The 23,514-nt window shown below is 55.7% G+C and overlaps 1 protein-coding gene across 1 annotated transcript in view; it reads right to left on the minus strand.

Moving 5' to 3' along the window:
• The window catches only part of GLI2 (GLI family zinc finger 2), a 257,439-nt gene that overhangs the window by 32,652 nt on the left and 201,273 nt on the right, over positions 1 to 23,514 (minus strand). Inside the window, 2 exon segments of the mRNA XM_040474663.1 lie at positions 2,646 to 2,831; positions 6,374 to 6,576. Coding sequence (XP_040330597.1) covers positions 2,646 to 2,831; positions 6,374 to 6,576 — 389 coding nt within the window.

A 23,514-nucleotide genomic window follows, 5' to 3' on the forward strand; every position in this document is an offset into this window, starting at 1 on the left:
CTGGCTCCCTTGGGTCATCTCCCACGGTGGGGACGCGCACAGGCAGTGCTGGCTTAGATGTGTCTGCAGCTCACTGCCCCAACTCCCTTCCCAAGGCCACCCCAAAGGGCAGCATCCACTCTGGCCCAGCTGCTCTAGGCCGAGCTGGAACACTTCTGGCCCAGCAGGCCCTCCCTGAGGCCATGGCTCTTGGGGTGACAGATGTGTGGTGCTGCCTGGAGGCAGTGTGCCCAAGGGAAGAGCCAATGTGTTGGTGATAAACAGCGGGGCTTGAAACCCCAACTCACAGCCTAGGCAAGTCACACGACCCCAGTGTGCTCATCTTAAAGTAGAGATGACAATTCCAGCCTCAGAAGACGGCTGAGGGCAGTCACAGGGGAGAGTGTATGGAAAGGCACAGGATGGAGGTGGCGGTCACACAGGCACAGGGCAGGTGCTCATGTTGGCTGACTCGGCCTCTCCTGCCCTCTGGGGACACCTGCCTGACCAGACCCTCTGCCATGGTTTGTCTGTGTCTGCCCGCTGTCCAGCTGGCCTGGTGCCGGCCACCCTGAAGCCTTGGGAGGCCCTGCGTGGGGGGATGTGATGTTCAGACGTGGCTATTTGAGGACTAGTTGCATTGTACCTGTTGTCTGGTTTCTAATTTTGACAAGTGGCCTGTACACACAGCTTTACCTGAGCTCCACCCTCGCCACCTGCTGACACGCCGCCCGCCTCCCTGTGGGGAGCACCAGAGGGCTATGGAGAGGCACAGGGGCGGGACAGACCCAGGGATCACATTCTGATGGCATCCCTCAGGCCATGTCAAGGGTGATGGGGCCGTGAGAGCCAGTGTTAGGAGACGCTCCAGGGCTCTTCCCCAGCAACACTCTTGTGGGGAAACAGGTAGTGCCCAGCGGGGTTCAGGAGCCACACGAGGTCGCTCTTGTAAGCGTGAGGCGAGAAGGGCAGGGGAGAGGAGGGAGAAGGCGTGTGTCCTGGAGGAGGCAAGAGCTCGGCCAGGTCTTAGGAAGTGAGGGGCTCAGCTTTGCCCCAGGCAATAAGGGGGAGCTGCAGTGGCTGGTGTGGACAGGAAGTACTGGGGGACAGGAGGGGGCTGAGGGGTGCAGGGACCCACCCTGAGTCACGCAGCCCAGTAGGTACCAGGCCATCCCTCTCTGGCAGGTCTCCCTGTGGGCCTGCGTGCTCCCTGCCTTCGGGGACTGCAAAAGCCGTCCCAGGCAGAGCTGGAGGAGGATAAATCTGCAGAAGCCGCCTGCCCGCCCTGCCCCCTGCCGCTGTGGTTTCTAGCTCCACTGCCTGGCCTGGATCCCTGGGTATCTCTGGGCTAGGCTCCAAGAGCAGCAGGTAGAGTGGCATTAACTGGGGGAGGCGGGCACTTAGCCTTTCCCCCTTCCTCTCTCCTCCAAGAGGCGGGGGCTCCATGCTGTTCCCAGGGACTCGTGGTCAGGGGGCCAGGCCACAGGCTCCTCTGTGAAATCAGCATAGTATTTGGTGGGAAGGAAAGACTTGGTATTTTAGGGACACCCAGAGCATTACCTACCCAGAACACTGGATATCCTGCCTGCCGGACGTGCCCTGCCTGCAGCCTCCAGCTCAGTCATTAACCGTGATGCGCTTCTTTCTTCCTAACTCCTCATCTGGTCTGGGGACAAATCTGGTGGCTCTATCTACAATGTGGTCGCTTCTCCACACCTCCACTAACTGGACCTTCTGCTTCCACCTTGCCCTTAAGCCTTCTCAGATCAGCAGCCGCAATGGAACTCCTTTTAAGAATAAGTCTGATCTCGGGGCACCTGGCTGGCTCAGTCAGTTGAGTCCGACTTTGGCTCAGGTCATGATCTTGTGGTTCTTGAGTTCAAGCCCCGTGCCGGGCTCTGTGCTGACAGCTCAGAGCCTGGAGCCATCTTGGGATTCTGTGTCTCCCTCTCTCTCTGCCCCTCCCCTGGTCGTGCTCTCTCTCTCTCTCTCTCTCTCAAAAATAAATAAAATGTTAAAAAAAAAAAAAGTCAGGTCTCATTACTCCTCTGTCCAATCCCCCTCCAAGGGTCCCATGATGCTTAAGCCAGACAAAGTCTTACCAAGCCCTGACCAGCCTGCACAACCAGCCCCAGAAATCTGGCCTCACCCTACTCCTGCCCCGCCCACTCACTGGGTGCCAGGCATGCTGGCCTCCTGGCTTTTTCTTGAACTCAGAGGGCATGCTGCTGCCTCAGGCCCTTTGCACTTGCTGTTTCCCTGCCTGGATCATTCTTTCCACATATTTCTGTACCGCTCACCTCCTTTAATTCTTGCTTGAATATCATTTTCCCAGGGAGGATTTCTCAATTTCCTCATTCAAGACTATACCCAACCCCCACCCCTCACTTCACCCCAGTGCTTCCTACTCCATTCTTGGCTTTGTCTCTCCCTATCACGTTGTAAGTTCCATGAAAGCAGAAACGAGTGTGTTTTGTTCCCCAGTCTGCAATTGCTAAAACATGTCCTGGCTTGCGGCGACTCACTAAGTGTTTGTGGGAGTCGCTCAGACTCGGTCCCCTGCGGACAGCAGTCATGGCAAGGATCCCAGACCACTCCTTAGGGCTCCTCACCCACAGAAGGAGCGGCGTCCCCTCTTTCGCTCCCCGCCCCCGCCCAGCACTCACCATCCACCGGATTGAGGTAGTCGTGGAGGTGGGGCGCACTGGCGGCACCCCCACTCTGCACCAGCAGGTCCCCGTATGGCGCAGGGTGGCCCGCCATGAGAGTCATCTGGTGGTAATAGTCTGAGGGGTTGGTGCCCGGAGCGGGGAGGCCAAACAATCCCCTCTCCTTGAGGTGCTCGTGGGCCACTGTGGGCAGGAGGAAAGGAGAGAGAAAGAAGCCATCAGGACATGGCACCAAATAGAGAAACACACAGACGGCTTGGCGAGCTCCCCCTAGTGCCCGCCGGTCCTTCCTCTGTCCCTGGGTCCCCTCCCCCCACTGAGCAGACGAGGTGGGGTGGGGCGTGTTCCTGCCGATGGGGACCCAGATCCCGTCTGCAGAGCCGTAAACAACCACCCCTTCCTTCCCGTGCAGGCCCCACAGGAGACAAGAGCCCCAGGCTGACAGCATCCCCTGTCCACCGTCCAGCAGAGCCTTCAAAGGGAAACGAACATGTAAACTGTTTTTATTAGTTTTCTTTATTTTTTGAGAAGCAGGGAGAGACAGAGCGCGTGTGGGGGAGGGGCAGAGAGAGAGGGAGACAGAGCTGTCAGCACAGAGCCCGACGCGGGGCTCAAACTCACGAGCTGTGAGATCATGACCCGAGCCAAAGTCGGACGCTTGACCGACTGAGCCACCCAGGTGCCCCGGGAAACAAAGACGCTGTGGGGGTCGGCGGGGCCTGAACAGTCACGGCGAGATCACCCGGACCCAGCCAGATCAAGCTCCCGGCCTGGCCTGCGACCGCGGGACCCGAGCTGTCTGCCTCCAGCCCTGCACTCAGCCCCTCCAGGGGCTCAGCCAAGAGGCAGGGAGGATGAACTTCGGAGCATCTTCGAGGGGGCCTGGCACTCCAGCGCGGAGCTTGGAGCCACACATACCCATTGAGAGTCCTGCCTTTCACCAGGTGTGCAAAACTGGGAAGGGGCCTCCTTTCTCAGCTGCCTCAGTTTTCCATCCATAACACGGGGGCACTAATACTCACGACCCAAGTTACTATTCAAAATGTCAGTGATGGCCGGCATCGTGCTGAGTGCTTGCTGGGCCTGTGCGGGCAGTGCTGAGGGACTCACGTTCATTCTCAGTGTCACCATCCCCATGTGCTATGACCTCAGGGTCACCATTACCACCCCCCACTGGCAGATGGGGACTCTGGCAGTCTCTGCTCTTTGTCTTGGCAAAAAGCAAAGATCTCATCCGTATGCCCTGGGCAGAGAGAAGCCAGTCAGTGGAAACAGTCACCCTCTTCCTCTTCCTCAACTTCTGCTGTATCCACTAGAGAGAGCCCTGGCCTGCAGCCGGGATGATGCCCCACGGCTTCTGCTTACCCTGTCCATGCCTGAAACACCCTCCCGTCCCCCTTTCTTCTGGATGTCCGCCTCCTCCCTGAAGCCCTCCCTGGAGGGCCCGTTTGTCCTCAGAGCACACGCGGTCTGGCAGACGCTGCCTCTCATAGCTGATGAACGTTCCGGGCCTCGTGTGGGCAAGTGCTGGGGCTGACACACGGGCGGTGTGAGCCTGTCGTGCTGTCTCTACTCACTTGGGAGCTTGGTTCAGGGCCAGCAAGGTCTCAGGGTTTCAGTCTGCAAATTAGCCAAGTGCCCTCTGGAGCTGGCCCCATGCCTGCTTTCTCAAGGGACTGGGGCTGAGGATAAGTGGGCGTGACAGGAGCCACGGCGACGTTTATATGGAAATCAGGCATCGAATCAGTGCTCCACAACTCTAAGTCCCTCCTTCAAGGGATGGGCTACACCGTTATCCACTGAAACTACTGTGTCCTTGTCTCTTCTAGAGACATCTCTCAGGGGCTCTGACCCACGAGCCATGTGTCTTAATCTCCTACAGCTGCCGTAACAGGTTCGTAAGTACAAACTCAGCGCTGACTGCTGTTCGAACAACACAGTCCTGGAGGCCAGAAGTCCGACGTGAAGGTGTCAGCAGGGTCACGCTCCCTCCAGAGGCTCGAGGGGATAATCTGTTCTGTGCTTCTCCCTCCAGCTTCTGGGGGTTCCCAGTTTCCTTGGCCGGTGGCCACATCTCTCCCATCTACGCGTTGTTCTCTCATATGTCTCTTGTGAGGACACTTATCGTTGTATTTAAGGCCCACGCGGACATTCCAGGATGATCTCCTCATTCAGAATCCCCAACTAAATCACATCTGCAAAGGCCTTTTTTCCAAATGAGGCAACACTCTCAGGTTCGGGGAGTGGGGTGTGGACGCATCTTCCCGGGGGCAGGCACGGTTCAGCGCACTGCACCGCGTGCGAGGTTCAAGGCCAGGGCAGCATCCTCACGCTCCGCGCCAGCGCATCGCTGGCTGGGTCATCAGCAGAGGCGTGGAGAAGCACAGGCCCACGTTCCGGAGTCGGCGGCTCAATGTGGAGGCAGCGAAACGCTTCGCCGTGGAGATTTCAGGGCTGGGGTCCGACCCCTTGGGAGTCACTTCAGAACGGCCACACTGCGGCCAGCCACTTCCACGTCCTGTGGTTGCTGGCAGTTGCCTCGTCTGGTTTCTTGGTGGTAAAGATGAGGCGAAGTGCAAAACACATGGCTAGAGTGACGAGCCAGATAGTCCTTTCTGTGTATTTGGAGGCTGGAGTCCTTTTCCTTGTGAAACTCCAACCTGAGCCTCTCAGGTCCGGGACTCAGCTCCAGCTTCCAGTCATATCCACAAAGTGGGAGAGGGCACATCGCCCCTGGTGAGGACGGGATGTGGTTAGGAGGGACCCGCTGGGATCGTGTTTCCCGGAGCCTCTGCCCACGGGCTCCTGAGTGCAAAGTCCTTAGAAACGTCTGTCCTCTGGAACGTCCCTCTGCCCGATAGTTTCGGTGGGCAGATTCTGAGAAGATGCAACCCGGTTGTTTTTTGACAAAAACGGCAGCAATAAGTGGCCACCGGGTACCATGGGGACAGCGCTCCAAGCTAGGGGTGGGGTGGGAGCACTTCCGGGATGACAGGGTGGGCGGGGCCAGCTCCCAAATGTGCTTACTAGCGTCCAGCGTGAGTGTGTATGTGCATGCGTGTGCGTTTGCGTGTGTGTGTTTGTACGGGTGCATCGGTGAGGTGGCGATGGGGCTGGAAGTAGCACATTGTTTTTGGAAGTACTACATTTTAGATCTGAAAATCTAATATTCGCGTCCCGTGACGTGTCTCAAATTAACTGGATTGGGGGAGGGGGAGGGGCATCTGATCTCCCAGCTGGACCAGGCAATTCTCTCTCAAGCATCTGACCTGAGACACACCAGGCCATCAGTGCTCACATGTGGAGGCTTGGGGTGTCTTTTGGAGGCCACGTGTTGACCTGCAAGGGGCAGAAGCCAGCCCGGTGCTGTCCTCCTTCTGCTCTGGGGGCCCATGAGATGGGATCCAACGCCCCCTCTACTTAACCAGAAGCAGAGTTTGGTTTACTGCAACCAAATAGTTCTCACCTCTGATAAGATCTACAAGAACAAACACACCCGGCCATTATTGTACATAATTTGCATGCAAAAAGGTGTTTACGGAACACCTCTCAAGAACAATGGTCCCCAGACCGTGTTGGCTGTTGCCACTTACTGAACACCCCGTTGTTCAGGCTGGTGGGGAGGAATGTCAGCCTGCTCACGGTTGTCCCAGAGGACTGGGGCTGGGGAATCAACACTGTTAGGGTTAGTGGCCCTGTCCCCCAGTCCCCCAGGCCCTACTCACCGTCAGCGGGGCTAAGGCCCCGGGCCGCAGAGATCGTGGGGAGTGTGGGGCTGCTGTGCATGGCACGGAGGTAATGCTCCATGTGGGGGCTCACGTAGGGGTGGGGGGCGTTGAAGGGGGACTCCCCGGGGCCGGCGGGGTGTGGGGAAAGCCGGATCAACGAGATGTCGGAGATAATGGGGCTGCCACTCAGGGCAGGAGGCCTGCAAAGACAAAGGAGCAGTGTAAGAAGGCATGGCCAGTCGTAGAAGGACGTGTGGGGGACCCGGCTGAGACGCGGGCTCGGTCCTCGTAGTAGTCTGAAGTCGCACACATTGGCTGGCACACGCGGGTTGAAAACTCCTGTGTGCTGGTGCGGCTGCCCACCGGCCGATCTGGTGTTGGCGATGAAATTCGTCATACACGCATTTGGATTTGCGGGACCACAGGCTCAATGGGCCACACTGTCCCACTGCTTCCCCAGTACCTGCTCAAAGCTGGACAAACAGAAATAACACAACTCTTTATTAAATGACTGGATGCATGCGTTCTATATGAATGAAAAACAGAACATGAGAACTCTAACACCAGGGGCAAGATGCAAGGAGCTCATTCCCTTTTTGTTTTTAAATATATTTTTTTCCCAAAAGTTTGTTGCTTTGTTTGTTTATTTAGAGCGTGCGTGCAAGCAGGGGGCGGGGCAGAGAGAGAAGGAGAAAGAATCCCAAGCAGGCTCTGCACCATGCAGAGCCTGACTCAGGGCTCAATCCCACAAACCATGAGATCATGATCGGAGCCGAAGTCAAGGGATGCTTAACCCACTGAGCCACCCAGGCGCCCCTAAAGATTTTAGTTTTAAGGGATCTCTACATCCACCGTGGGGTTCACACTCACAACCCCGAGATCAAGAGTTGCACGATCAAGAGCCAGCCAGGTGCCCCAAAGAGCTCACGTTCCTAACAGAATTGAGAGAAAGGGAGGAATCGGGAGATGCCCTGAAAGTAGAGAGCTTTGGTTTAGAGGGGTAGTTGCTGCTGTGGAGCACCCAGCCACAGGATTAATTGCAAAGGAGCAGAGCAGGGTTCAAGAAGAGTTCTGGAATGCTGAGCTGCAATAAAATTCTGCAATATCCTTTTAGTTCTCCTTACACGGATTTTTTTTAACGTTTATTTATTTATTTTGGGAGGGGGTAGAGGCACAGAAAGAGAGGGAGAGAGAGAAAATCCAAACAGGCTTTGCACTCTCAGCATGCAACCTGACGTGGGGCTTGAACCCATGAACTGTGAGATGGTGACCTGAGCTGAAATCACGAGCTGGATGTTTAGCCGACTGAGCCACCCAGGTGCCCCTTTTGGAATTTCTTTTAATGCTAACACAGCCTCACTTCTTGGGTGCCCACCAAAGGTGAGGCATGCACTTGGCCTGGTCCCTGTGGCCCGGCTGGCGTGGCCGAGGGCCACCTCCATGTCCCCTGCTCAGTCCTCCAGGGGGCACGGACTCCACTCGACACAAGGACGGGGTCTTTCCACTAGGCCTGCTGCTCACTTGGAGCTTCTAGGCGGTTGTTCGCATGCTGGCTGCAGGGGTGATCTGAGGTCATCTACCCCAAGACTTGCCCATTAAAGAAAAATCAGGCTTTAGAAGAGAAATAGCTATGAAACCACAGCTGAGTCACGGGTGACCAAATTTACCAAGATACAATTTCCACTTTTTCAGAACGTGGGGTCTCCCTGTGATCCGACACAGCGCAAAGAAAAGAATATGTGTTAGCAGCAGACGAACCCGCATTAGGATCTCAGCCATTATCAGCTCAGTCACACGAGCAAGCGATTTAACCTCTGCGAGCCTCAATTTCCTCCACTGGAATACGGAGATAATAATGCCTTTTTCATGAGGCTGCCCTAAGGATGAAAGTCCCCCAAACGGTACCTGAGACACAGCCGTCAGCTGGTAAACAAGAGCTGTTATCACAGCATCAGTGCCACACTTGGAGGGCAAAACCCAGGTGTGCCCCAGAGGCTGTCAAAACTTCCCCCATGGGATTGGCCTTGGATGTGGGCAAGGGCATTGTTAGGATTGGTTACTTCAGAGTGGGGATGGTCTGTCCACTGGCTGCAGTGAACCACAGATAATTACTGCTTGTGTTTAACAGTGCCCGAAAACCGTGCCTGCGACACCGTGCACGCCAGGACCCAAGCAGGTGACATCCAGATGTCTTAACATCTGGGTTTCACAAACTCCCCGCTGGGAGGGCCTAAGCATTCTGCTACATCGTTTTCTAGCTTTTGCAGATGTGATTGCAATGGACGTGCAGACCCAACGAACCTGCCAGGCCACGTTCACACTGGTGTGCTTCTGCCCACACCGATTCTTGGCCTCCGATGCCTCCTGCACCTTATAAGGCAAATCCCTTCTCTACCTTGTAAGCCCAGGGGAGGGAACTGCCTCGGGGACACCTTCCCTGAAGCCACTTGCCCAGGCGTGAGCTCTCTGCTCCTTTCTCCCTGCTACCCCTGGGGTGCCTGCTGCTGGTCTTGGGTTAACGGGCCCATCTCCCAGGTAACGGGGTTCCATCTGAGGTCCCTCTATACACTAGCACCGGGCAGGGAACTAGCATCCCAGAGGCATTTCAGTGACGGCTACAAGTATGACTGCCAGGCCCTGAACTCAGCAGAAGGGAGTCTCCGGGGTAAGTCACGAGTCACGGCCTCAAGCTGCTCTCCCTCACAGGCTGCCTGCCCAGCCCAGTCCACCTGTGAGTGAACTGCATTAAGAACAAGGGGCTTAAGAGACGTCTTTGCTCTAGGCAGGGGTGCTATGTGTCCAAGGGTGGGGAGGAAAGAGAACCAGACTAATTCGTCCTCTTGCTAAGGGCCAATCTTGCTGCCTCGGGCATGGTGACCGGGGCAGGATGGACACTCACACTCCCGCGACAGGACAGGTGTTCTATGAAGACCATACTCGGGAGAATAACACCTGTGGGCCAGGCCTGTGGGGCGGGGAGGAGACCTCTGACTCCTGCGCACAGATCTGGGATTGAAGGGTAAACATTCTGGAAGGCTGAGCCCACTTCAGTCAACGCAGGGTGTTCTGGAGAACGGTGTGAGGCATCTCTTGTCCTCAGACCCCTTTGTCCTTCCCCCCACCCCCCATCCCCGAAACACACGAGTTTCCTAGGGTCTGCAGGACGCTGGCCAGGGCTGAGGTCACAGCAGCCTCTGGTCATGGAAGCCGGTGGCCTTAAGTGGCCTGTCCAAGCCTCCCTGGCACCAGGGTCTCCTTGTAGGGCATAGTGACAACAGCTGAGGCCTCAAGAGACAAACCAGTGACTACATGGGGATTTAAAGGAACACGTTTAGGGCACACGGCAGCCCCAGTCTGTCCGAGGTGACCCCATTCCACTGACCAGATGAGTGTCTCCGAAGCAAGAGGCTGGAAAGAGGTGTTGTCATGGTAACAAGCGCACCCCTGGGGGGCTGCCCTGCCCTGGCAGGGGCTGGAATCCAACCCAACCTAGCAGTTGGGCTTGGAGGTGGTGGGTGGGGCCCGAGTCCCCCCCTGGAACAGGGACATGTCTTCACACCTCCGTACCGCCCCTCAGGGGACAGTGACCTCTGCGGCCCTCAAGGGAACAGGGAGCTCATGAGGACTCTGGGCCCAGAGGGGAAGTCACCCTCCATGCTGTGTGGCCAGAGAGACGCAGGCTAAGACTCTACCAAGTCCTCCTCGCTCCCGGGATAGTGCTCCCCTCATCCCAGGGGCCGCCCAGCCCCACAGAGAACACTGCCAAGGACCCATTTCCCTGGTGTGACGGGGAGTGGAGCTGAGAGAGGCCACTGCCCACCCTCCCCCCCCGCCCCTCCCCCCACCACAATGCAGTTTTCACAGGGTGTGCTGGTGAGACAGGTCAGCTCAGAGGGCTGATTCAAGGGCACACAGAACAACCCTTTGCTCTTCCCAGTGCCGGGAGTGCTGTCACTCTTGGCCTGGAGGCCGTGGGATCTAGGCCAGCAGAGCTCTAGCGCAGGCACAACCAAATGTTCTTCCTTTACATGAGGAGCAGGGCTGGATTCTGGAAGCTGTTTGAGGGGACCGAGGGTCCAGGAAGCAGTGGGGCAGGACCGGCACCTGGGCACTGCTTGGGCCTTCCAAAGCACTGGTTTTCTCTTGCTAACCTTGACTTTTCCCACCTAGCTGGGGGGCCTCAGCCAGCATGCTGCCCCTCCCCGGTGCCTCCCAGAATGGCACACAAAGACCAGTGTTAGGTGCATGGCAGGGGGTTAGCAGGCATTAACTCTCTACCCTTCCCTTCTCTGCAACAAGTCATCTTGGGGTAGGGAGCAACTACTGACCTGGGTACCCAGAATCCAGAACAAGAGGCCCATCAGCCAACACAGCTGTGGATGACTGTCCAGACGCCTCCTCTGGGAAGGCTCCCCAGATGTCCCCTCTGTACGGTGACACTTTGCTGTGCCCTCACCTGACAGCTCCTCAAGATAGGGGTGACTGCATGCCAGCTGTCAAAGGACATCGTGCATGTAGTTCCTTTTTTAATCCCAGTAAAAAATTCACCAAGAAGGCACTTCATGCCCATTTTACAGATGAGAACACACCCAGGAAGGCAAGGTCTCTTGCCCAAGGTCACTCAGGTTGCAGATAGTAGAACCACAACCAACCGAGGTGGGCTGGGCCCACGCTTGTGCTGTGCCCATCCCCTCGGGAGAGAAACGGGTGCTCTTGATGACTGTGGTTTCTTGTGAGCAGGGCTCAGGTGGGTGCAGGATCAGAGAGGGGCAACACACGAGAGCAGGACAGCTTCCTCCCCACTCTGCGTCAGCTTCTTTTTCTGTCTTCGTTTCCACTCCATCACCATGCACAATCCAACCCAGCTCTCAAGAAGGAGCCAGAACCTCTCCCTCGCACTGTGTTGTGAATGACCGATAAGGATCCAGGGGCACAAAGGTTCCAAAAGATTGCCATTTTGACAGACCAAATAAAGCCAAGGGAATGAATCTCAAATGGCAGAATTCCAAACATTATTTTTTTTTTTTAATTTTTTTTTCAACGTTTATTTATTTTTGGGACAGAGAGAGACAGAGCATGAACCGGGGAGGGGCAGAGAGAGAGGGAGACACAGAATCGGAAACAGGCTCCAGGCTCCGAGCCATCAGCCCAGAGCCTGACGCGGGGCTCGAACTCAGGGACCGTGAGATCGTGACCTGGCTGAAGTCGGACGCTTAACCGACTGAGCCACCCAGGCGCCCCATAATTCCAAACATTATTAATGCGTGTGGGGGAGCAGGGAGCTTCCGAAATCACATCAATACCGCCAACTTTCTAGGCAGGTCCTTCAGGGATGCGGGGTCTCTTGGTCCCGTCCTGGGGCCCAACTGAAGGTTCCATGCCTGCTGGGTGCTTACCAGGATTTGTGAGCTGACACCAGGCCAGACGTCTGTTGATGAAATCTGACCCAGCACTTAAGGTTGACCCCCAGCCACAACTTCCCTTTCTTCTTCCATTTCTATGCCATTGGCCATGGGGGCCCAACCCAGGTCTCAGTGATGGCCTGTCCAGGCCTTGAATTCTGGCAACTGGGCAGAGACTCAAGGAGGTGGCTTTGCAGGCCGACATCAACTGGACTGTAAGTTGCTCAGCTTGGACACTGCTCTGAAGCATTGCCTTCTCCCCTGCAGTCCAACTCTGAGCTCACCTGAGCCTGATTCTACCATTTGTTCCTTTGTGTATTTGCTCACATCCCCGACAAAATGGACCTGGGCGCTTGCTCTGTGCCCAGGACCTATAGGGAGCCAGGAACCCAAGTGGAAGAGGCGGACCCCCAAATCAGGTAAGCATCAGGCAGTCTGATAAAGGCTCCGGCAGAGGAAAAAATTATCTAACTCTGCATGTAAGCGTAAGGGAAGGCTTCTCAGAGGAGGTGACATTTGCGAGGGGTTCTGAAGGGTCAGTAGGAATTCGTGAGGAAGTGCATTACAAATAAAGGAAACAGCACGTGCAAAGAAAGGCTAGAGTATAAGGATCTGTGTGAGCGAAGGCTACGCCTTGATGGAGGAACAGAGCACTTTGGGCTGGATCTGTACTGGACCCACTGGACCCACTCTGCTTTTTCTCCTGGGGGTGGGGGCCATGTGACCTGAGCTCAGCTGATCAGAGCATTCCACATTCCCATGTACGGTGATCGTTTCAGAGACGGGCATAAGCTTAAGCTAGCAGTGGACTAAGTGCTCCTAGTGCAGATCCAGCCTCGCCAGAAGTTAGTAGCGTTGGCCTTTTCAGTTATCTCACCCTATGCGCTTGTTTGTTCGTTTAAGGCGGTTTGAGCTAAGTTTTTCTATCATAGGCAACAGCCAAGGCAAGCTTTAACTAACACTGCCTCTCCTGGCCCAGAGTGATCCTGGGCCCAGCATCCTGCAACGCAGATTGGAGCCCTAGTTCCTCGGGCCTGTCCACTCTCCCGCTTGCAGGACTGAAGGACGGGGTGGTAGGTGTCCTGGCCAGGGCCACTGAGGCTCACTCCTAGCTGTGTGGCTTGGAGCAGTTCAGGCACCTCTCTGAACCTGTGTGCTTATCTATAAACAGCGATTGCAATGGCGCTCTTACAAATACGTGGTGGGAAGCGGAGGGCAGGTGAGCATGGGGGGGCTGACGTGTGGGCATGAGGCACAAACAGGGGGCTCTGGGTAAGAGGAACAGCAACTGCCTCCCTGCCTCCAAGTGCATGCGTGTGCGTGTATGTGGGTGTGTGGGCACCTGTTGGCGACGGGTGGCAGTGGCCTGCAGTGGGGCCCAGCCTCTGGGGGGCCTATCCTATGGCAGTTGACTCCTGCCCTCCCAATGTCGGCGCTGGTCAGGACGGCCGGCCTGGCTCCTCCTGGAAGCTGCAGGGAGGACCGAGACAGGGCGTCTCCTGAGCAGGGTCTCTCCTCCACCCACTTCCCTTCCCCCTCTACCGGGGGGTGCCTGGTGATGCCGCTGGACAAGGCTTCTGGGTCAGGTCCGAAGACCAGAGTGGTGGCCGGGCGCGAAGAGGAGTAAGAACGGGGAAAGCAAGCGGAGGCTTAGCTGGACGGCTGCCGTCCTGGCCCTAACCTGCCGCTGCCGTGGGGAAGTCGCGGCACACGGGGGTCAGCCTTGGAGGAACACCGGCTGCACGCAACACATCCAGCAACTCTGCAAGGCAGCTTGTATTACCTCCATTTTAAACAGAAGGCAACCAAGGGTCAAGGGGGGTTAACCAGACTTGCCCAAGGCTGCCGAGCTCTAAGCGGCCGAGCGGAGTGGAAACTAGGCCTTTCTGACTCTGCGAGGTCAGGCTTGGCGCGTTGCCCAGAGGTCCACCCAAAGGCAAGCTTCCGCCTCAGCCGTCCGCCCTCGACAAGTTCAGCTTGGTGTCTCTTTGCAGACATTGCCTCAGCTGGTCCTCGAGCCGACCCCAGCTGGGGTGGGGTGCAGGCTGAGGGGAGCGGCCCACACTTGGAGGTGGGACCTGGGCTTTCTGGGTCTGAATTATAGCCCTGCCACTTACTGCGGACCTTGGCTGTGCCCTCTGCCCCGAGCCTCCACAACCTTGCCTGTAGGGAATGGGGCACTGGGGCCTGCCCGAGGGCGGCCGTGGCATGGAATGAGCTCCGTAAGCGAAGTGTGCAGTGCATCCCCGGGTGCCTCGGAGATGCCCACCCCATGCTCACCACATGTTTTTATAGATTTAACAGATGAGCAAAGGGAAGACGCTCAGAGAACGGAGTGGACCCAGTGCCATCTTCCAACAAGTCCTGGGCCCCTCCGCATGTGCTGGCTCAAGAGTTTTGGCGGGAGAGAGAAGGCAAGGCCAAGGCGATGAGACCCCCACACAGCCACACACGGCTCAGCACCAAAGTGGCTGGACCCGAATCAGCATGCCTGCATGCTTGGGTATGGGCACCATCCCTGGGAGCTGGTAGGATGGGGATGTGCCCCCGAAGGGTGTATGGCTCCCGTGGGGCTGCAGGGGCAGGTACCAACGTGCTCCTTACTGCGGTGGGAGGAGGGGCAGAAGTGCAGGGATGGGGCACGCGTACCCCACCCAGGGTGCTGTTTGGAGAAGCAGAACAATGCAGAGCTGAGGGATGCTGACTCACTCAGACTCAGCAGGAGCCACTGGGGCAAACTCTCCCATGTGAAGGCCAGGAGCCAGAAGGAAGGACCCTTGGCAACCCAGAGAGGCTCCTGATGGACCTTTCCCTGTGGCAGGTCAGTCGGGCCAGAAACAGGCAGGGATGGACGCTTTGTGTCCCATTTCACCGACAGCACTACTGAGACCCAAAGCAGCAGTGGCACAGCTGTGGTGAGGTCAGCGGCACAGCTGGACTGGAACCCCGGGACCCGGTGTTAGGGGTCACAGCCACAGCCCGCTCTAGGGGCCTTTGCTGAGGTTGAGGAAGGAGAGGTCTGGTCGCTTGGGGCTGCAGGCCTACGAACCTCAGCTCTGGCCTGCTTCTCAGGGTGACTGAAAGCTGTGGTACCAGCAGGAGAGATCCTGTGTGGTCACGCACCTGCCTCTTCTGTCCACCCTCCCTGTGCTTCCGCTCTGGTTCTGGGCCCGTGCCACACCTGCTACTCCAGTCGTGCCCTGCCTCTGTCCCCAGCTAACCTCCAACCTCTCCCTCCAAGGGTCCAGCTCAGGGCCCCCTTGTTCAAGAAGCCTCCTAACTCCACATGGAGGTCAGGGCCCTCATGAGACACTCCTGTGGAGGACAGCTCCTTCCCCGGACCCTGAGCACGTCCATCCTGGCCGAGCACTGGGCACCTGCAGTGAGCCCCTGAGGGCCTGTCCCCCACCTTGGACGGGCAGCCAGGGAGCAAGCTCAGGTCCACTCCTGCTCACTTGCTTCCCCAGCACCCCCTCCCGTGCCCACCGGAGTTCGGACGGCATGCTTAACATGTGGCTGCTACATGAATGAATGAATGAATGAATGAATGAATGAAGCAGGGAGTGTGTCCAGTGAATGGCATAGGCATTGAGGCAGAAGGCCCGGATTCCAGCTCAGCTCACTCCTAGCTGCGTGGCTTGGAGCGGTTCAGGCACCTCTCTGAACCTGTGTGCTCATCTATAAACAGCGATCGCAATGGCGCTCTTACAAATACGTGGTGGGAAGCAGAGGGCAGGTGAGCATGGGGGGCTGACCTTGTCTCTCAAAGATGCATCTATGTCCTTCCTCATCCCTTGCTAATATCACTGTATTGGCAACAAAAAAAGGCTTGGCAGATGTGATTAAGGTAAGGGGACATTATGGATTACCAGGGGGGTCCTAAATGCCAGAGCAAGTGTCCTTAGAATAGAGAGAGGCAGAGGGACGCAGAAGAGAAGGAGGCAGTGTAATCACGGGGGCACAGGCTGGAGGGATGCGGCCACAAGCCAAGGAACACTGGTGGCCTTGCAGAGGCTGGAGGAGGCAAGGATAAATCCTCCCCTAGAGCCTATGGAGGCAGCACGGCCCTGCCAACGCCTTGATTTCAGCCCAGTGATAATGACTTTGGACTCTTGATCTCCAAAACCGCGAGGGAATCCATTTCTGTTGTTTTAAGCCACTGAGTTTGCGGCAGCTTGCTGGGAGCCAAGACAGTATGTAAAGCATATTGTGCTGGTGTGGAGTAGGCCCGTGGGAGGTCCTGACATCACCGTCACTATTACCGTCACCTGTCTTCCGAGACTGTTCAGACCTCAGAGACCAGGGTCTGTGTGTTATTTCCCGGAGTGGCCTGGCCCCCCGTGGGCGCTCCGTTGGCAGCAAGCTGGGGAGGAAGGGGAAACTCCCCTCCACACTGGGAGGGCATCTGAGCACGCTCACAGGGCTCCGCAGCGTGCCTTCCTGCCTGCCACCCGGATTACACGGTCACTGGCTCCCCATAGCTGAACGCGCCCTGCACGTAGCCCTGACATGCCAGCCCCTCCCGCCCCGGAGACCGCTGGCTGGCATGTACTCATCCCGCCTTTGGGCTGAGAGGCCGCCACCCACCAGGATCACAGGGCCATGGGTGGAGTCAGAGGGCTCAGGGTAGGGAGGCTGTGACCCCTCTGCCGTTACCGAGCCGCTCAGGGCCAGGCACCCACTTTCTGGGAAACACTAGGCAGCTGGCCTTGGGCCCACCGATCTGCTAGAAGGCCAACGAATACCCCAAAGCTGGTCTTCCTGCTCTGAGCCTCCTCGAGCCAGGGCTCCTTAGCACCAGGACTGGGTGAGGAGGGCAGGCATGTGTCAACACTCGCGGCCCTATGCCTGATAGCAGATAGACGGCCGATGAGCTCCTCTGGGTGGACTTCAATCTCTCCCGCAAGGGTTTTTGTTGTTTCTTGGTCTTCTGTTTGTTTGGTTCATTCGGGGTGTGTGAGAGTGCACACTGGCAAGCTTGCTTCTGGCGCTTTCCGTATAGGAATTTAAAAAGTTCCAGAAATCAGGTCCCATTCAGAATATATACCCAGGGGGTTTGCAAGGGTAAAGAGATGCAAACTGACATTCTTTGGGAAAGCGCTGGGGAACTGCCCCTCTCCAAATCAGAGCCCAGTTCATTTCCTGTGAAAATCTGCATGTTCCCATGCACCTGCACTGCCCTCTGCCCATGTGGGGAAGTTCTATAAATCAGCAGAAAGGATAACTGTAAACAGGGCCTGGGACCACAGCATCCAGCCATTCAGTGATTTGTTCGTGGGTTCATGCGTTAGTCCCTCTGTCGGCCGATGTTCACTGAGTGTAGACCTCTGAGGGCACTGGGTGGGGAGCTGGGGGTACTGAGGAAGACTCGGCCAGCATCCCACACCGAGGAAATAAGAAACCTGCCTGACAAGTGCTGCACCAGGGGTGTCTGGTCAACTCTGACATTCCCAAGGTTCACCTTGAACCCATGCTTGCACAGATCTCAGCAGAGAAGTGTGAGTCCCCATGAGGCTATGTTGATGACCAGCCGTTAGGGCGATGAACCTGGGGATCCAGCCATGAGTTTGGGAAATTACAGGCCCCTAAGCCTGCAGTCTACTTCAGTGCCTTGACAGAGTCACCACGCTGGGACCTCTGGGGTCGCAGAGGAGAGTGGACACTAACTGTAGCCTACCAACAGTATACAAAGTACTGGAACAGAAAGAGAGTGGGAGGGAAAGAATTTACTCATTCTGCTGGGGCCATCTGAGATGGCTTCCTGCAGGAGGTGGCACCTGAAACTGGGCCTCAATTCGTACAGAGAAACGGAAAGGAGGCAGTGAGTGGCGCAGACCTGGGGTTCCGAGGCAGGAGAATAACTGAACAAAGAGCAGATCGTATCGGGAAACAGCTACCAGAGTCCCGGAGCTGAAAGTCAGACCACACAGCTGGGTGGGAGGAGAATGTGTGGGGAACCAGGAAGTGTGTTCGTTGGGAACCTGAGTTGGGTTCCCAAGTCCATCACCTGACTTGGGTTATAAAAGGAACTTCCCTTCGTGCAGACACCTCATCATGGGATTGAAAAGAACAAGCACAAACTGAGAGAGGATGTTTGCGGCACCGATAACTAATTATGGAATGAGTGGCCTTACTACATACAAAGCTTATTCACATCAATACGAAAAAAGGCACCTCCATACAGAAATGAGCAAAACAGCTCAACAGGCACTTCGCAAGAAGGAAACGTTATTGGCCAGTAAACAGACGAAAGGATGCTCAGCTTCACCACTAATCAGGAAAATAGAAAATCCAAATCACAGGAGACACCAAAATTGTGGCAAAAAATTAAATGTTGCTGACATTACCCTGCTAACAAGGATGTGGAGCAAGCCGAGCTCTCAAACCCTGTTGGGGGCGAAACCTCCCAGGAAAAGTCTGGCAACATCCAGCGTTAAAACGTGAACACCCCGTGACTCAGCAATTTCATTCCCAGACACACATTTATTCTAAAGAACAGCCAGCCATACGTGGGGCCCAGAGGATGGGACAGGCGCGTTCACCGCGATGATGTCTGAAGTTGCAAAAACAAAGACACGTCCCGGATGCCTGTCAATTCAGACTGCTTCAGAGTCATGAGAATTCACCACCCAAGAGCCCCATGCGTTAACGGGTGAATCTCTGGAACATAATTTGACCCGTGAAAGTAGGTTCCCAGCGAATACACTTGCAATGATTCTGTTTGTATCAAGCACGCAAAGCAAAACTAAACGATGTGTTGTTAGGGGAATCAGACATAGAGTGGAACCATCATGGATGCAAGGGGATGATAAATCTGAGTGGTGGAAGTGAGGGTGCCTGGGGCAGGGCAGCGGAGGGGCACATAAGGACCCTAAAGGTGCTGGCGTGTCCCCAGTCCCTCGCCTGGGCAGGGAACGACACGTATGATATTCCTACTCTTTGTATCTTTTTTTTTTTTTCCCACAGAGAGAGCTGGAGGCCGCAAGGGCAGAGGGAGAGAGAGGGAGAGAGAGAGACAGAGACAGAAAGAGAGAGAGAGAGAGAGAGAGAGAGAGAGAATCTTAAGCAGGCTCCATGCTCAGTGTGGAGCCCGACACAAGGCTCTCTCCCACGACCCTGGGATCATGACCTGAGCTGAAATCAAGAGTCGGACACTCGACCGACTGAACCACCCAGGCACCCCTACTCTTTTATATCTTAACCATGCTTTTGCTCGTCCTTTTGTATGTCTTCAATATTTAATAAGCCTAAATCTTAAAGAGGATGGTTGGCTTCTGGTTAGAAGCTGGCTGAGCGGACGGGGGCTCTGTGGTGGGGAGCTGAGAGACCACAGGGCTGGTCGTGAACTTGTGTGGGCTGCTGGGAAGCCTCTGGGGGCCCGGTGGTTGTCTCCCTGTCACCCAGTGGGCTCATCTTGGCTGCTCCGTCTGTCTGCTGCCCAGGCTCCCTCCTGGCCCGCCCCAGCCCGTCCGACAGGCCTGCTCTGCGGCCAACGTACGTCTTTATACGCATGCGATCCATTCGACCCTCCACTCACCCCGTTCCCAGGCCCGCACACTCCACCAGACCTAGCCAAGCCGCCGGCTTTCAGCTGTCACTCCCTACACAGAGCCGTAATAAAGAAATCACTGTTTTCAGCTGACAAAGAGCAGATTTCTTACTAAGTAAACACTGATGTTTTGGTAGGGAAATTAGGTTATAAAACTGCACCGACAAAGGACGCCATACACATGGACTTGGTTAAGATCTAGCCACGCAGGCAACAGGGGTTAATTCGATTGCCCACCCTTTATCACATTCCCCCCCCCCCCCCCACTCCCTTGGAACAGAAGGATAGGAAGGTTATCAGCTTTTTCAAACATAAAAACCAAAAAGATAAAAGACAAGAGGGAAGTATCAAGGAGACTTTTCGTAGCCAAGTGATGACTTAGACAGAGCTGGGGAGGGGGTGGCGGGAGAGGCCTTGGATTTGAGCCATGTGTGGGGGATGGGGGTGGGGCAGGAACACAGCTGGCCCCCGGGAAGAGGCCCGGATTAGGTCCTCTCCAGGTGACCTGTGCTGGGGTTAACCTCTGCGTATGTGAGGCCTTTGTCTGTAAGAACAGCCAGACTGAACGCAGTCTGAGCCGAATCTTCCAGAACGTCACGGCTTTATGGGGACTGTCATACCACAGGGCAAATGCCAGGGGGCTGGAAGGGGAGCCGTGGGTGGAGGGCAGGAGGGTTTCATCACACTGCCCTAGGGGTCTAGGTTTAGGCCACGAGAAAAGTCCCTGATGGCGGGTGGCTTACGCGCAGGGAACCTCCTCCACAGTGAGAATTCTTCAACTCTGGCCTGGCCTGCCAAAGTGGTGTGTGGAATTTCCTTTCCTGGATGCCTGTCAAAACTAGATGGATAATTCCAAATAGTTTAGATAAAAAGTCTTCTTAGAGGTGGGTGTGCTGCCGATTTTTACCCAATTTTGAGCCCGTTAGTGTGTGCATTGAAAAGGCCCCCGCTTCCATACTGGGATCTGTGTCTGCCTGGGAGTAGAGGCCCTCATTGGTACAGGGGCAACCCCAAGAAGGCCCTGGAGCCCCATAGCAGGCTGGGGCTAGGGCTGAGCTGGGGACAGACAGGCTGCCCATGCCTTCCTTCTGGTAAATGCTTTCCATTCCTGGTTTCTTGGTGTTCTGGGCTCCCACCCCCTTTCCAGTACACGACTCTGTAACTGCCCCATTTCTCCTCCTTCCCCTCCAAGACCACGAGATGCATATGGGCAGCAACAGTGGGCCTCCTTGGGCCTGTATCCCCAACACCTGGCACAAGGCTGGCACATCCTAGCCTTGGGTGGGTGACGTCAGATGAATGAGCGCTCAGACCTTCCCACCCCCCTGAGTTAGGCAACAGCTAAACTCTACTTGCTTGGGCAGGGCGGGTCAAGTTCACATCTCAGAAATGCAGCTCCCAGCAAGAGAGAATGGGAGAAAAGGCTCCCACCGTGCCGAGTGTACCTCTTCTTCTCCATGGGCACCAGGACGAGTAAGTGACACAGCAATGCCGGCCACAGTGCTGGACGCTCAAAGAGCAGTGGGACTCAGGGGCAGAGCACTGCTCACGAGTCCCCCCAACTGTGGTTGACCAAGGCCAGCAGCAGTGACCTCCAGGAAAGCCAGCAGCAATGAGCTAGGCTGAATGCGAATGCATTCTGGGCACTGGCATCAGCTTCCACCCAGAGTGGGCAACCCGACCATGTGCCCTGGGAGAGGATCCCACCTCAAAGGGGGGATCTATCCCACAAACTGAAATTTTACTCCTAGTGGGGCACCCGGGTGGCTCAATCAGTTAAGTGTCCGACTTCGGCTCAGGTGGTGATCTCACAATTCGTGGTTTCAAGCCCTGAGTCGGGCTCTGTGCTGACAGCTCAGAGCCTGGAGCTTGGAGGCTGCTTCAGATTCTGTGTCTCCCTCTCTCTCTGCCTCTCCCCTGTGAGCGCGTGCTCTCCCTCTCAAAAAAAAAAAAAAAAAAAAAAAATTAAAAAATTTTTTAATTCCTACTGATTAATTCCTTTGGGTTGACTATCGTTCTGTTCCCATCTTTGCCAGCAGGGATAACCCACCGTAGCCCTAAGACCTGCAACGAGATGTTACTTCCTCTCCAAGGACAATCACGGCATAGAGAAAGGCTCAGGATGGAGAGTCAGATCTCACATACCAGCTGAATGATCTTGGGGAGCTCTTACATTCTGGGATCTGTTTTTCTGCTCCACAAAATGGGGAGACTATCACTCACCTTACAAGGTGTTGGGGGTACTGGATATGATAACATCTGCCCAGCACCCAGTAGAGTACCTGGGATGAAATGTGGCTTTACTTCTGGTATCAGCACGAGGGTGAAAAGGGCAAATCATTGTCCGGAGCTCACGATGTACCAGGGGCTGTTCTACGTGCTTTACGTACACCCACTCACCTAATCCTCAAGCCCACCCCATGGGATGCTGTTGTATCCCCTTATTTATTTATTTATTTATTTATTTATTTATTTATCGAGACAGAGTGAGAATGGGGGAGGGGCAGAGACAGAAGGAGACAGAAACCGAAGCAAGCTCTAGGCTGTTAGCACAGGGCCCGACGTGGGGCTCTCACGAGCTGTGAGATCATGACCTAAGCCGAAGTCGGAGGCTTAACAGACTGAGCCATCCAGGGGTCCCTGGATCCCCACTTTAGAGATGGGGAAACCAAGGCTCACAGAGTTAAACAGCCAGACCAAAGACATAAAGGGTGTAAGTGGCATAGGCAGGATTTGAACCCTGGCCCCACCCCATCCTGCCCAAATCCTGGAGGTGTAGGATGTGCAATGCTCAAGAGGATGGTGGCCCAGTGGGACAGGAGAACCAGAAAGACCACCTCTCAACCCTGCAGGACTCTCCCACCAGGAAGCCCTTCCCTATGCCTGCTTTGCATATGCCCTCCCCCAGTGCAGACCCGCCTCCTTTCTGCACATCAAGATGCCTTTTACTCCCAGGGCCCCTCCTGCCCTGGGCTGACCGCACAGGCTCTCTCCAAAGCCCAGAGCCAGGCAGCTCCTCTTCTGCGAGGGGCCAGCGTTCAGCAAAGATCAAAGAGCAGGCTGGCTTATCAGACACGCTCCTCATTAAACTTTTACAGGCCAGATTCCATTATAAATGAGCTGTCTGTCCCACACCGCAGAGCCCGTTCCTGGAGCCGGGAATCTGAAGCTCTCAGAGCCGGGAGAGTCTTTAGCAGAAAGGTCCATGCAGAGAGGGGGCCTCTAGGGTCAAACTGCCCGGGTTCCAGTCCTAGCTTTGCTACGTACTAGGAGGATGTCACTAGAGAAAGTGGTCAACCTCACTGTGCCTCAGTTTCTCCACTTAGCAAGCAAATGTGACAATGTTGCTTTCCTTGTAGGGAGCAGGTGACAGTTAAATCCAGAGGGCTGGACCCTGCACCTCAGTCAGCCTGCCCCCAGCGACCTGCTGCCCAGAGGGGTCTCTAAGGGTCACTCACATCACCTTGAGCCAAGGCTCCACACTTATTAGCCACTCAGCCCTCAGATAGCCATGAGGGGAGGCCAGCTCCACAGTTCTCTGGGCTCTGCGTCTACCTGCCATCCCATTGCTCTGAGGAGGAAGTGGTCGGTTACAGCGGGTTTTAAGGAGCGCTCCCTAGAGATAAAAGGACAACTTGGACCCCAGTGAGGAGGAGGACGAGGCCTCTGGTGGGCAACTGTGGACCCACCCAGCATCTCAGCCCGGAAGCCAGGCAGATACGCCCTCCCAAAGTCTCTTCCTTGCTTCCACGAATCTCTGAAAAGAAGTGCGCACATTTGCTGAGGGAAGAGAATGTTCTTTGCGAAACACAAAGCCAGTCCTCTGTGAACCGTGAACCTGGTGAACCGTGAACCAACCAGAAAATATTACTGCCTCGAGGCGGGCTGAGGACAGGGCTGTCAGGGGCCCCAAACCAAGCAGGTTGCATGTTTATTAATCTCACGACGAGCTGGTGCAGTCTTTATGGAACACTGACCTTGGAAAAAGCCATCTTCAAATCCCTCCAGAATAGAAAGTTCAGGAGCTCGGCCAGCAACAGCAAAGCAACTACGTTGTGAAGTACACCAACAGAGGGGCTTAAACATCCCCATTAATATGCAGGCACCAGGACGAGGTGGGTTCAGACATCCTTAACAGCTCTCTCAGGGGGTCTCTGGATAATTTGCACGTGTGACAAAGTGTGCAG

This window comes from Herpailurus yagouaroundi, unplaced genomic scaffold (assembly GCF_014898765.1).
Source record: "Herpailurus yagouaroundi ecotype Mexico unplaced genomic scaffold, PumYag 140, whole genome shotgun sequence".
NCBI classification, from domain to species: domain Eukaryota; kingdom Metazoa; phylum Chordata; class Mammalia; order Carnivora; family Felidae; genus Herpailurus; species Herpailurus yagouaroundi.